The 14,224-nt window shown below is 61.0% G+C and overlaps 1 protein-coding gene and 1 long non-coding RNA gene across 2 annotated transcripts in view; one reads left to right on the top strand and one right to left on the bottom strand.

The window, feature by feature from the left end:
* The window catches only part of SHANK3 (SH3 and multiple ankyrin repeat domains 3), a 279,947-nt gene extending 267,194 nt beyond the window's left edge, over positions 1-12,753 (bottom strand). The window contains exons 1-2 of the mRNA XM_052705382.1: positions 12,706-12,753; positions 4,658-4,987 (exon numbers count right to left, since the gene is read on the bottom strand). Of these exons, the coding sequence (XP_052561342.1) occupies positions 4,658-4,987; positions 12,706-12,753 (378 nt within the window). The remainder of the gene's footprint in view (positions 1-4,657; positions 4,988-12,705) is intronic.
* LOC128091969 (uncharacterized) lies at positions 7,383-8,004 on the top strand. The gene is made up of 2 exons (XR_008211559.1): positions 7,383-7,520; positions 7,747-8,004. It is a non-coding gene; the product is annotated as an uncharacterized LOC128091969 (long non-coding RNA).
* Positions 12,754-14,224: the final 1,471 nt, after the last annotated feature.

The following is a 14,224-nucleotide window of genomic DNA, read 5'->3' as shown; positions in this document are numbered from 1 at the left end:
TCATCCTTTTCATCCCGATTTCTGCTACGAGCTCAGCGGTTCTGCCCTTCTTGGTGGAGTCTGTGTGATAGGACAAGGGGAAATGAGGGGCAAGGGGGAAAGAGGGGAGATTGAGACTGGACATAAGGGGCAAGGTCTTCCCCCACAGCTGAGACAGGGGAGGTTCTGTTGGATATGAGGAGGGAGTTTTTCATGCAGAGGGCGGTGAGGCACTGGCACAGGTTGCCCAAGGAGGCTGTGGATGCTCCATCCCTGCAGGCATTGGAGGCCAGGCTGGATGTGGCTCTGGGCAGCCTGGGCTGCTGGTTGGCGACCTGCACACAGCAGGGGCTTGGAACCAGATGAGCACAGTGGGCCTTTTCAACCCAGGCCATTCTACGATTCATGCTGAGGGCGATGAGGTTGCAACAGAGAGGTGCTGCTGCCCATCCCTGCAGACACCCATGCTCAGGGGATGGGGCTCTGAGCACTGATGGAGTTGTAGGGGTCCCTCCTCACGTGGGACCAGACGGCCTTTGAAGGTCCCTTCCAACCCAAACCGTTCCACAACTCTGATTTTAAGGCACCCACACCAGCACCAGGGTGGCACCCACAGCTGGCTGCGTCAGCCTCATACCCAAGGCCTGTGCTGTGCAGTCACCATGGCACACAGCAAACAGCAGTGGCACTCTTGGCTCTGATGTGCCCATAGGTATTTCCTACAGTCCCCACCACTCCTCTGTCTTTTAGGAAGCAGAGCATCAGACAGCGTACTCTACAAAAAAGCCCTTCTACTTGCAGACAGAACAACTCCTTCTTGCAAACAACCTGATCAGCCCCAAGGTCCCTCAATCACACAGCCCCACTGCAGCATCCGGACCCCAGCCATAAAGGTGCACGCAGACCCCCAGCCCACCCCACAGGATGGCACCGAGGCACAGGCAGCACTGCATGGCCCCATGCTGCCAATGGGCAGCAGGAGGCTCAGTTGGGTGGTGGGGGGCTCTGCTGGGTGGGAGGGGGCTCAGTTGAAAAGCAGGAGGCTCACTTGGGACGTGGTTGCTCAGTGGGGGAGTGGTGGTTCAGTGAGGTGGTGGGGGCTCAATGGGGTGGTGGGGGCTCATTGGGGTGGTGGGGGCTCAGTGGGAGGCTCAGTTGGGATGTGGTTGCTCAGTGGGGTGGTGGTGGTGGCTCAGAGGAGTGGTAGGGGGGCTCAGTGGGGTGACGGTGACCCAGTGGAGAGATGGGGGATGCTCAGAGGAGTGTTGGGGGCTCAGCTGGGCAGTGGGAGGCTCAGCTGGGGGGCGGATGGCTCAATTGGGTGGTGGGAGCTCAGATGGGTGGAGGGGGTTCCGTTGGGAAGCTGGAGGCTCAATGGGGCGGTGGGGGCTCCGTTGGGATGCGGCGGCTCAGAAGGGTGGTGGGCAGCTCAGTTGGTTGTTGGGGGCTCAGTTGGGTGGAGGACGGCTTATCTGGAGGCAGATGGCTCAGTCAGATGGTGGGAGGCTCAGTTGGGCAGTGGGGGCTCAGAGGGGTGGTGGGAACCCAGTGGCATCTGTTGGCCACAGCTCGGAGCCACCACATCCCCACCTCACCCTGCTGCAGACACATCTGCATCCCGCAGTCGCTTACGTGTGCTTGTGCCACGCTGAATTCACACCAAACCCCACAAAAATGGCCCAACACAACCCCTCTCCGTCAGCCTTCCTTCTCACCTTCAGCCCTGGCTGGGCAGGAGTCCAGGAAAAAGTTTGCCTCTCTCTCTTTTGTAATAGGAAAATTTATTCCTCGGTTTCCCTTGGCTTAGCAGAAGAATCAATGTTCTGTGCGCTGTTTTTCAAGCTCTTTCCTCATTTGCATTAAGGCGATAACAAGGCAGAAAATATTATCCTGAAGCCTCCAGATTGAGAAGAGGGACCACAGAACCTTCATGAAGCCACAGAGGAGGACGAGCGGCTCCATCCCCCAGCACAGGGACACCCCAGGCCCCCCGCAGCCTCACGCAGGCAGGACCCCCCCCCCCCCAGCACAGACCCCAGTGCAGGAAGGATGCATCACTGCAGGACATCCTTCCACAGGATGCAGGCAATCTGGCTCCTCTGGGGCTTCCCCAGCTGCCACGCAGCCCACGGGCCGTGCTGCAGCATGAGCTCCTGCACTAACTGCCCTTCTACCTGCTGTCAGGCCATGGGTGCGAGCTGCCCCAGCTCCATTCAGCCTCGGGGGGTCTCAGCAGAGTGCCCACCCTCACAGCAGCTTCTGGGCGATACCTCAGCACTCTGTGATCCAGAGCGAGGAAATGCTTTGCAAAACCCTTGTGGGAAGAGAACGGAACGGGGACGGGAAATGTAGGGTGCTGCGAAAACACCCGGCTGAGCAGAAAGCCTTGCAGGCCACAGGAGCTCTCTGCAGCACACACAGCTGCAGGCACTGCATGGCTCCTCACCGCAGTCCCAGATGCTGCGCCGTGGAGGAGCAGCGCTGAGCACTGCCCTCTGCCACCCCACCTCCACCCCGACCCCTGCAGGGCATCCCGTGCCCACAGCCCCACGCATCCTGCCCTTCACAAAGGGATCGTTCACAGCCTGTAATCAGCAACCCGAGGGGTTTGCTGCTTGGTTGTGAAGCTGGGGAATGCCCCGGTTCCTTCTGCAAAGCATGAAGAGGGCTCTCCTTTTGGTCACTGAGCCTCTCCATCCCAGTGCAGCCCCTCCGCTTTCAGTCCTGCATCCCCCTGCCGCATCCCCACCTGCTCTCTGCAGCTGTGTCTGCAGTTGGAAACCGCCTTGCAGTCCCTCCTATCCCTCCTATCCCTCCCGTCCCCCTGGGGCCACTCTCCAGCTCCTGCACGGTTGCAGAGCAGCTTCACCTCTCATCCCACACCGCTCCCCACTGCAGGCCGCTCAGAGTGTTTAACCCGAGGCGCCGACCTGCCGTTAGGACGCAAAGCGCCGATTGCCTGAAAAGCGTGCCCTCCCCGACGCGAGGTCGCCTCCCGCGGTGGAGATGCGCTCCTAACAATGGAGCCCACTAACGGTGAATTCAAAGGCTTTCAGCTGCACAAAAGAAGTGATGGAGAGTTGCAAAGGAACCTAAAAGAGCCTTGGAGACAACCCTAGGAGAGCCGGGAAGCTCGACTTGCAAACTCGAGGGCCGGTCCCGCCGCCACGCTGGAGCCGAGATGCCAGCATGCCGTGCTCCCATCCGCAGCCCTGCTCCACATCCCCATCGCACAGAGCAACGTCCTCAGCATCGCAGCTCCCCAGAGGCTCCAGCTCTTCTGGCTCCCAAAACACAGCTCAGAAATGTTTCATCAGCTCTTGGAGAGGCATCGACAGGGAAGTGAGATATGGGATGGGAAAGCCCACTTCATGCACGCCAAGATGCTCGGCTTTGCATGGCACAGCCCGCTGCCCCCACAGCTCGGGGGCTTGAGTCTGGGACAGCCACGTTGCCTCACCTCACCCCAGCCCTGGATGCAGCACAGGATTGCAGGGAGAGAGGGGTGGGAGGATGGCACAGCACCAGGCTGATCCCAGCACCACACCGACCTCGGCACCAGGCTGACCCCAGCGCTGACCCCAGCACCACACCGACCCCAAAATCACACCAGCCCCATCAGCAGGCTGACCCCAGCACCCAGCACACTCCCCAACACACCAAGCAGGAGTGGGGTGCAGACAGTGCCCAGAGAACAGGGAGGCAGAGAGATGGACACCACGCAAGATCCTTATGGCTGTCCCCCTCCCCAGACCCCGTACCACGCTGTGTCACACAGCAGGGTTGCAGCAGGATGGGGACCGGGTCCTCCACGCCTCAGTTTGTGGGCAAGGGAACGGGGCCGAGGGAGGAGGAGCCGGTGTGGCGGGGCTGGCAAGGGGAGCTGAAAGCCGGTCCCCGAGGTCATTGCTACGGGCTGCAGAGGAGCAGCGCGGCACCCATCCGATCCAGAGGCAGCGCAGCCCCTCCTGCCCCCACCAGGCGAGCTGCTGCCCCAGCACTGCGCCCTCATTAGATCCACCGTGACTGCAATCCTTCTGCCCTGACCACAGCTTCCCCCGAGCACCCGCTTCTCCCCGCGCCCTCAGCACCACCCGCTCTGTCTCAGCTCCCCATGGCGCACAGCTCGATGCCCGCTGCCACCTCAGCTCCGGTCCGGTGACACGCGTCCATTCCTCCTGCCGCACTGCCGTCCCCGCACAGGGGCACCCCGCACCATCCATCACCATCCCCAACGCCGCAACACCGCAGCACCAGCCCGGTACCCGCGGCACAGCCGGCGTCGGAGCTGTGCCCCCTCCCCTCCTCCAGCCCCGTGCCCCCTTCCCGGGCAGCTGGCGGTGCGCTGCCGGCCCCGGAGCGCAGCGGGGAAAGGGTTCGCCGCAGCCCTGTGCGTCCCTGCGCGGCTCCGCGAGCAGCGGGAGCGGGGAGGTGGGGAGCGGGAGAACGCAGCAGCACCGGCAGCGCAGCAGCACCGAAAGCCGTCCTGCCGGCCCCGTACGCGGCCGCGGCACAGCGAAGTTTGCCGGGCAGCGTCGGAGAGGGGGGTCGGGGACGGGTGCGGTGCGCGGCGGTGCGGGGTCAGGCGCAGTGTGGGTCGGGGCCGGCAGCGGTGCGACGCGGTGCGGGGCTGGGAGCGATGCGGTGCAGTGCGGGTCGTGGCCGGGCGCGCACTCACCGTCTGCTGGAGGTCGGGGATGCCGATGCGGACGACGATGGCGCCGGGCGCGGGCTCCTCCATGCGCGCCGGGGCCGCCAGCTTGGGGGAGCGGGGCCCGGCGGGGCCGCGGATCGGGTCCAGGCGCGTCTCCTCCCGCAGGCCGGAGCCCGGCTCCCCGGCGGAGGCTCGGGGCTGTCGCTCCGGTGGCGGCGGCGGCTCTGGTGGCGGCGACTCCGGGCTCTCATGTTTGCTGCCGGCGGGGCTCAGAGGCATGCTCCGTGCGGCGCGGCGGGGCGGCCGGCACCGGCACCGGCACCGGGGGCCGCGCTCACAGCCCCCCCGGGGGCCCTGAGGGAGACAGGCGGTGAGTGGGGACCGCGCCGTGCATCCCCGGTGGGACCCCCTCTTCTCCCCCCCCCCCCGGCACACGGGCGACCCTCACGCAGAGACCCCAACCCCCTCCCGTCCCCCCCCCCCCGCTATACAGAGGGATTCTCATTTTGGGTCTCTCCGTGAGGAACCCGACCCCGCAAAGCAGGAATCGTTGTGGGGGCACCCCTACACCCCATGGCAGGGATCTCACAGGGACACCCCCAATGGGGATCTTCAAGCCCAGGGTCTTGCGCAGGACCGTCCCCACCCCACAGGGGAATCCCCATCCCAAGGACATTTTGGGGATGCCCCACCTCGTCCCTGGAGGTGTTGGAGGCCAGGTTGGATGGGGCCCTGGGCAGCCTGGGCTGCTATGACATGTGGAGGTTGGTGGCCCTGCAGGGGGGGGTTGGAGCTTTGTGATCCTTGAAGTCCCTTCCAACCCGGGCCATTCTGTCATTCTGTGATTCTGTGACCCCACTGATGGCCCCCTCCCAGCAAAGGGCCAACCTCCATCCTGTGTAGGTGCCAGGGTGGGCATCGATCCCGTGGCAGTGACTCGCACTCAGAAGAGACCCCTCCTCATCCCAGGGAGCAGGCAGCCCCACCACAGACACAGGGACACCCAGAGCATTGGGGCCGGGCACAGTGCTGGGGGCAGAGCGCACATCCCAGGCTCTGCTCCTGTGCCCATCAGCTTCCTTCTCTCCGTGCCATCACCCACGTGTGTGCCCCTTCCCATCCCCACACCACCACCACGGTTTCTGCCCCATCTGCAACGCTGGTTTTCCATCTCCACCCCCACACCATCACTCCTGGAGGGGAGTCCAGGAGTCCATCCCCCTTGAAGGGGATCCCCATGAAGGAGGCTGGATACCAGCAGAACAAGCAGGGCTCAGCACTTTGCCTTGTGTTACAACACAGCCTCGGTTCCTGCCCCACAAACTGTTCCTCCTGTGGGTGCCCAAGCGCTGCACGCTGTGAGCTCCCTGAGGCTGTCAGTGCTGGGACGAGGCCATGCACACCAACCAACACGCACCCAAATTTGGACAACAGCGCACAGCAGCACCCAGCTTTGGGGACAGACAGATCTGCCCCAGTGGGAGCTGCCACCTCCAGGCTCTGCTGGCAGCACGGCTGCCGTCAGCTCCCACACGTGGAGCACAGATGCAAGCAGCCACATCATGGGCTGCTATTTCTGCCCGTTCTCCTGTCAGGGAGAGCTCCTGGCAGTCAGGTCCTCACCCCCGGGCAGGAATGGGGGCTGCCCTGCCAACAGCAGATGGATGAAGGCTGAGCCCTGCAGGACTGTGCATGGGGCTGCGTCCGGTCCGTGGCTGGCTGGGATTCAAGGCTTTAATCTAGATGACAATCCTCAAACAGAAATAGCCCCCAAACCACTGAGAGCTGAGAGATTTACGGTACGGCCTGGATCTGTCCAGGAAATGAGTAATGGTGCTTCCTCCAGCCCTCCCACCCCAGCCAGAGCCCTGCTCTGCGAGCAGCCTGGCCCCCAGCACTCCCCTCTGGAACTTCATCAGCTCCAAGCATCCACAGCAACAGAGATGGAAACAGAGAGGCTGCACCCGGGGACCCAGAGCCCTGGGATACAGCAGGAGCCCGAGGGGTTCTGGAGCATGAGAGCAGCACCAGCCCCAAAACTGAGATGCTGGGTCAGGGGTGATGAATGAGAACACGTCAGGAGCAACTGGCCCCATCTCTGGGCTCCTGCCACCCACACCTTCACAGCAGTGCTGGAGAGCTGTGGCTCAGCAGCTTCCCTGCAGTACAAGCTGCCCTCATCCCCAACACGGCTCTGGATGGGAGCACAGTGACATCAGTTTCAGTCACCCCCAAGCATAAACCGGCTCTAAGGTGCGAGTTTATGCTCGTGCCCAGCAGCACAGAAACCCCAAAATGTCCCAGTGGGGCTGCCTGTGCAGCAGGGCCTCTCCTGGGGTGTGGGAATTGCTCCCTGCAGGGCAGTCAGTGGGGCAGACAGAGGGGATGGGAGCAATGGGAGGTCGCCATGCACAGCGCAGGGTCTGCCAGGCTCTGGGTAAAGGCACGTGGGAGCTGCTTTGGAGAGCTCAGCAGGGCTGAGAGATCGTGGCTCTGGGACCAAGGCTCTGCAGCTCATCAGCAGCAAAGGTGAGGGCTGTAGAGAACAGGCCGGGCTCTGGGCTGTGAGTCAGGGGATGAGGTGGGGTTGGAGAGGGGAGGAAGCGGATGGAATGGCCGTGAGTCACTGTGAGCCCAGCTGAGACCTCCGGCAGCTCAGGAGACAATGGAGTCCGAACGGCCAGGAAGGGAGCAGGCAAAAATATCTTTGGAACAAAGGGCAGAGGGCAAAAAAAAAAGGGGAAGCAGAGCAGGGAGTCAGCAGTTGAGGCTGCATTTGGTGCAGGAATGACTGGAGGCCGGGAGGAGAAACCCAGAGCTGCGATGCTCCGGGCACCAGCAGCTCCGCATGCAGGGTCAGCCTCTGCTCCCAGGGAGAAGCAATGGGGTGAGAGAGGATGGGCTCAGGGTGCAACGGGGAGGGCTGGGTTGGAATTGGGAACAACCTGTGCTGCAAAGAGCCGTCAGCACTGCACAGCTGCCCAGGGCAGCCCCCATCCCTGGGGGTGTTCAGTGAGCACAGGGATGTGGCACTGGGGGGACGCGGGCAGTGGGATGGGTTGGGGTCGGATTGGGGATCTCAGAGCTCTTTCCCAACTTCAGTGATCCTACAGGGCTCTTCCAACCCAAAAGAAGCTGAGGAGCAGCAGGAAGTCCTGCTTCTACAAGGAAGGAAGCCCGGAGATGACACAGGGGAGAGCTGTGCCGCGTGGCTGCAGGGGGACATCAGCGGTGCCACATCTGCTCCTCTCCGCTCCGTTCCGTCCTTGCTGTTCAATGATTTTCTTTCCTTTTCTTTTTTTTCTTTTTTTCTTTTTTTTTCCTGCCTCGTTATTTCACCACGGGGAGAAATTAAACGCTCCAGATGGTAATTGGCTGTAATATTCTGGCTTCACCCCCCCCCCCCCCAAGTCTCAAATCTTCTGCTACCTCATTAGCTCCCAATAATGTTTCAGATCCGAGTGATTGGAAAAAACGCATCCCCCCCCCCCCCAACTCTATTACAGACTTGCAGAGTCATTCACATTCATTTTCTCTTATTAAATCAACTTCTCTGCTGAAGGAAAAAAAAAAAATCACTTATCTTGAAAAAAGACTCAAAATCTCAGAAATTATAATCCAATGAGTCTTATCCTAACGCCGGGACAAATGGATGAAAAGCCATCAAAGAGAGCTATAAAATCTTTCAGGAAGATTTTATAGTGACAGGAACAGATCAGTAATGCTTCTGCCAAAGGAAATCACTGCTCAGCAGTGGGGTTTGGGTGGCAGCGAGGTGACAGCCCACATAGAGCCACTCATTGGGACACCCCGACACCCACTGCGATGACAGGCTGTGCAGGGCTGCTGCAGCCACCTCTCCTGTCCCCTAATTACAGCCTCTCTTCATCACTCCCAATGTCATTGGATCATTGAATCGTGGAATCATTCCAGTTGGACAAGACCTCTAAGATCAGCCAACCTGACCCCACAGTGCCCACTGACCGTGTCGAAGGGTGGTGGGATCCAGAATAGTGGGATCCAAGGGTGGTGATGGGATCCAGAGTGATGGAAATCAGGGTAGTGGGACCCAGGGTGGTGGGAAGAAGGGTGATGGGATCCAGGGCAGCAGGATCCAGAGCGATGGGAGCCAGGATGATTGGACCCAAAGGGTGGTGGAATGATGAGTGATGGGACCCAGGGTGGTGGGAAGAAAGATGATAGGACCCAGGGTGGTGGAATGATGGGTGATGGGCCCCAGGGTGATGGAACCCAGGGTGTTGAGACCCCGGGTGGGGGAAGAAGGGTGATGGAACCCAGGGTGGTGGGATCCAGGCCAGTGGGATTTAGGGTGATGGGATCCAGAATGATGGGACCCAGGGTAGTGGGAAGAAGGGTGATGGGATCCAGGGCAGCAGGATCCAGAGCGATGGGAGCCAGGGTGATTGGACCCATGGGGTGGTGGAATGATGAGTGATGGGACCCAGGGTGGTGGGAAGAAGGATGATAGGACCCAGGGTGGTGGAATGATGGGTGATGGGCCCCAGGGTGATGGAATCCAGGCTGGTGAGACCCAGGGTGGTGGGAAGAAGGGTGATGGGCCCCAGGGTGGTGGGATCCAGGCCAGTGGGATTTAGGGTGATGGGATCCAGAATGATGGGACCCAGGGTGGTGGGAAGAAGGGTGATGGGATCCAGGGCAGCAGGATCCAGAGCAATGGGACCCAGGGTGATTGGACCCACAGGGTGGTGGAATGATGAGTGATGGGATTAAGGGTGATGGGAAGAAGGGTGATGGGACCAAGGGTGGTGGAAAGATGGGTGATGGGCCCCAGGGTGATGGAATCCAGGCTGGTGAGACCCAGGGTGGTGGGAAGAAGGGTGTTGAGACCCAGGGTGGTGGGATCCAGGCCAGTGGGATTTAGGGTGATGGAATCCAGAGCGATGGGACCCAGGGTGATTGGACCCACAGGGTGGTGGAAAGAAGGGTGATGGAATCCTGGGTGGTGGGATCCAGGCCAGTGGGATTTAGGGTGATGGGATCCAGAATGACGGGACCCAGGGTGGTGGGAAGAAGGGTGATGGGACCTATTGGTGGTGGGATCCAGAATAGTGGGATCCAAGGGTGGTGATGGGATCCAGAGTGATGGAAATCAGGGTAGTGGGACCCAGGGTGGTGGGAAGAAGGGTGGTGGGACCCATGGTGATGGACCCAGGGTGATGGGATCCAGATGATGGGACCCAGGGTGGTGGGAAGAAGGGTGATGAGACCCAGGGCAGCAGGATCCAGAGTGATGGGACCCAGGGTGATTGGACCCACGGAGTAGTGGGAAGAAGGGTGATGGAACCCAGGGTGATGGGACCCAGAGTGATGGAACACAGGGTAGTGGGACCCAGGGTGGTGGGAAGAAGGGTGATGGGACCCAGGGTGGTGGGATCCAGGCCAGTGGGATTTAGGGTGATGGGATCCAGAATGATGGGACCCAGGGTAGTGGGAAGAAGGGTGATGGGATCCAGGGCAGCAGGATCCAGAGCGATGGGAGCCAAGGTGATTGGACCCACAGGGTGGTGGAATGATGAGTGATGGGATTAAGGGTGATGGGAAGAAGGGTGATGGGACCAAGGGTGGTGGGAAAGATGGGTGATGGGCCCCAGGGTGATGGAACACGGGGTGGTGAGACCCAGGGTGGTGGGAAGAAGGGTGATGGGACCCAGGGCAGCAGGATCCAGAGTGATGGGACCCAGGGTGATTGGACCCACAGGGTGGTGGAAAGAAGGGTGATGGAACCCAGGGTGGTGGGATCCAGGCCAGTGGGATTAAGGGTGATGGGATCCAGATGATGGGACTCAGGGTGGTGGGAAGAAGGGTGATGGGACCTATGGTGCTGGGACCCATGGCAATGGGACCCAGAGCAGTGCATGAGGAAAGGGCTTGAAGAAAACAAGCAGCCCAGGGCATGGAAGGGCAGGAAAGGCAAAGTGGGAGGTAGGGTTTCCGGCATGGGGTGAAAGCCCAACTCCACAGTGGGGTCACAGGGCTGCTCTCCCTGTCCTCAAGCCAGGGCTGCTGCAGCCAGGGGCCACTTCTGCAGCCATTTTTCCAAACTCTGTTCTCTGGGCCTCCTCTCATCCTCTTTCCTCTTCCTGGAAAGCTGTTTCAGATCCTTGTCTGATATGATGGAGCACGATGGCCTAATTTCTAGCCCACACATTCACGGCTAGTTTCCCCTATCCACGTGACAGCATTATCTGGCGGCCGGCACAGATCCTCTCCCCTCCTTTGTTTGCATGAGCATCACAGGCAGCACTCAGACCCACACTCCAACTTCACTCTGCAGCCTGAGCAGCTGCTGCAGTGTCCTCCTGCACAGCAGAGCTCTGCTCTGACTGGGGCTGCAGCCCTGGGGCTGCTCTGGGCACACGCAGGGAATGAAGCAGAGCTCCAAAGGAGAGCCTTGCATGGCTTCTGTAGCTTGCTGGGCTTCAAACCCACACCATCCCCATGCACATCACAGGGAGCGCTCAGCTCTGGTGCGAGCAGCGGTCTTGCAAACATTCTGCTGTGGAGCAGAGGAGAGGAAACAAGGATAATAGCAGCTGGAAGCTCCACAGCAGCAGCAGCAATGTTTCCAGGCCAAGGGAAAGCTTACAAGTACAACGTGGGAGCAAAAGGGAGCTCCTTTGAGAGCAGGCAGACATCTCATGGCACGCCGGTGCCAGGGCAGGTCACAGGAGAATGCAGGTGGCTGCACTCCAGCACAGGTGCTGCATTCCTGGGGGAGGTGGCAGCAGCAGGACCTGGCTTTGCTGCTCTGCAGGAGATGTGTGTGCCCCAGCTCTGCCCCATGGCCACACATCTCCTGCAGGACATGAGCTGCACCCCGTCCCGGTGCTCCAGAGCTCCTTGTGCAGCACTGAGGGGTGTGGGTAGGGGCAGCAGCACTGCAAGAAGAACCAAGGGGAAGCTCAGGGTGATGCCAGGGGATCGCTGCCAGGTGGGTACAAAGAAGTGTCCCCATGCCCTGGGGTAGAGCTGCTGCTGGAAGGGTCAACAAGTTGAAGTTGCACCCAGCTCCTCCAGGGCAGCACTCAGAGAGCTGCTCTGGGGATGGGGCAGCACAGCCACCACCTTCACCAGGACGGGGCAGCACAGCCATTATCTGCACCAGGACAGGGCAGTAGAGCCTCCACTTGCACCAGGATGGGGCAGCACAGCCATTATCTGCACCAGGACGGGGCAGCACAGCCATTATCTGCACCAGGATGGGCAGCACAGCCATTATCTGCACCAGGATGGGGCAGCACAGCCACCACCTGCACCAGGACGGGGCAGCACAGCCATTATCTGCACCAGGATGGGGCAGAACTGCCATTATTTGCACCAGGATGGGCAGCACAGCCATTATCTGCACCAGGATGGGGCAGCACAGCCATTATCTGCACCAGGACGGGGCAGAACAGCCATTATCTGCACCAGGATGGGGCAGCACAGCCATTATCTGCACCAGGATGGAGCAGCACAGCCACCACCTGCACCAGGATGGGGCAGAACAGCCATTATCTGCACCAGGACAGGGCAGTAGAGCCTCCACCAGCACCAGGACGGGGCAGCACAGCCATTATCTGCACCAGGATGGGGCAGCACAGCCATTATCTGCACCAGGATGGGGCAGAACAGCCATTATCTGCACCAGGACGGGGCAGCACAGCCATTATCTGCACCAGGATGGGGCAGCACAGCCATTATCTGCAACACGAAGGGCAGCACAGCCACGATCTGCACCAGGACAGGGAAGCACAGCCACCACTTGCACCAGCATGAGGTGACAGACCCCCTGATCCCCCCAACCTGCCCCATCAGCCCCATGCTGCAGACTCAGAGCCCCAGGCAATGCTCACCCCTCCGGAGCCAGCAACCAGCCCCTGCTCCAGCAGCCGCCCGGCTCCCAACAGCAGCACAAAACCCAGCACTGTGTGCAGATGCTGTGCAAACTCCTCGTCACCCCTATTCTCCCCTGGTCCAGGGGACCCCAGGGTCACCTTGAGCCCCCCCCCCCCCCCCCCTCTATGCGTCCGCAGGGACTCAGGCCTCACCTCAAAGGACCGGGGAGCCTCCGCTCGCGCTTGGCTGGCGATGCCCATGGGACACGCAGTGCCTGGCTCACACACACACCAGTTACTGATTTACCAGGGGCGGCTGCAGCTGCAGCTGGAGCTCGGTCGATGGCTGTGGGCGCTGCGGAAGGCTTGGCCTTCACCGGGGGGGATGGGGGCAGGGGGGGATGGCACCGCTTAACCCCAGCGTGGGGCTGAGAGCTCGGTGTGCCATGAGGCTGCCGAGGCTCCTGCATCCCAACGTGGGCTGCTCACTCAGCCCCTGCCTGCACCAGCACAGCCCATCATCCTCCAGAGGTGATTAAGGCACCAGTGTGTGCAGGCTCTGCATGCAGCCCCATCCTCGGGCCATGCTGTGTCCATGCCCACCCCGTGCTGAGGTGCAGGACAGGCATTGTGTGAGCAATTTGTCCCAGCAGCTGTCTGGGTGTCTGCTCCTTGCCTTGCAGGCAGGCAGCTTGCACAGTTTTCCACACAGAGGGCGGTGAGGCACTGGTTGCCCAAAGGAGGTTGTGGCTGCCCTATCCCTGCAAGCATTCAAGGCCAGGCTGGATGTGGCTCTGGGCAGCCTGGGCTGCTGGTTGGCGACCTGCACACAGCAGGGGGTTGGAACCAGATGGTCATTGTGTTCCTTTTCAATCCAGGCCATTCTATGATTTGTGGCTCATGCTGCGATACAAAGCAGGGCAGCCAGCTCAGCCAGGCTCCCACCACCACATCAGAGGGGGTAGCACAGAGCTCAGCACCATCACAGCCCCTCCAGCCCTCGACTGTCAGGGCTGCTCTCTGCTTGCACCCAGCAGAGGGATGACGGCACATCCAGGAGAGCTCTCAGCATCTCCTTCACCCAGGAACATAGGACAGAGACGGGCTGAGCAAAACGTTGTGCCTGGCTGGGTGGTGGGAACACAGCAGCGCACTCACAGCCCCACAGAGCAAATGAGGAGAGAGGGGAAACAGGAGAGGGAGAGGGGCTGGCTCGCCAATCAGCCTGCGGTGGCCACAGCGTCCTCCAGGCTCCATGGGTAATTCTGCTGCCAATAGATTTTCCCTCTCTCTGCCTGCCAGGGTTACTGGGTCACTGGGGATGGGCGGAGGGGTAAAGGCCATTCCTGCAGCATTTGGGAGCCCACGGCTCCAGTGCTGTCCTTCTCAAGGTGACAGCGGTGCGGTGCAGACCCCCAACCGGGGGCAGCAGGAGGAGCAGCACCCAGCACTGTATGAAAGCACACCCAGCAACACCGGGCTCTCCTGTGCTCCAGTGCTTAGCAGAGGGAGCAGGGAACCCTGAACAGCCCCAGCTCAGAGCTGTGCAGGTGGCCAAAGTGCACTGCAGTGCAGTTTGCCGGGGATCCCTCTGGCACAGCCCTGGAGCAGCAGGCACCTTGTTTCCCAGCCAGCCGTCCTGCTGTCCCCTGCCACCTGCCCACAGAAAGGCAGAAAGCCCTCTGTCCACATCTCTGTACGGCCTCCGAAATCCAGGCTTGTGCCACAGACC

The sequence above is a fragment of the Tympanuchus pallidicinctus genome, unplaced genomic scaffold (assembly GCF_026119805.1).
Source record: "Tympanuchus pallidicinctus isolate F22 unplaced genomic scaffold, pur_lepc_1.0 scaffold57, whole genome shotgun sequence".
NCBI classification, from domain to species: Eukaryota; Metazoa; Chordata; class Aves; order Galliformes; family Phasianidae; genus Tympanuchus; species Tympanuchus pallidicinctus.
Note: the sequence above shows the minus strand (reverse complement) of the source record. Positions and strands in the feature narration are given on the sequence as shown.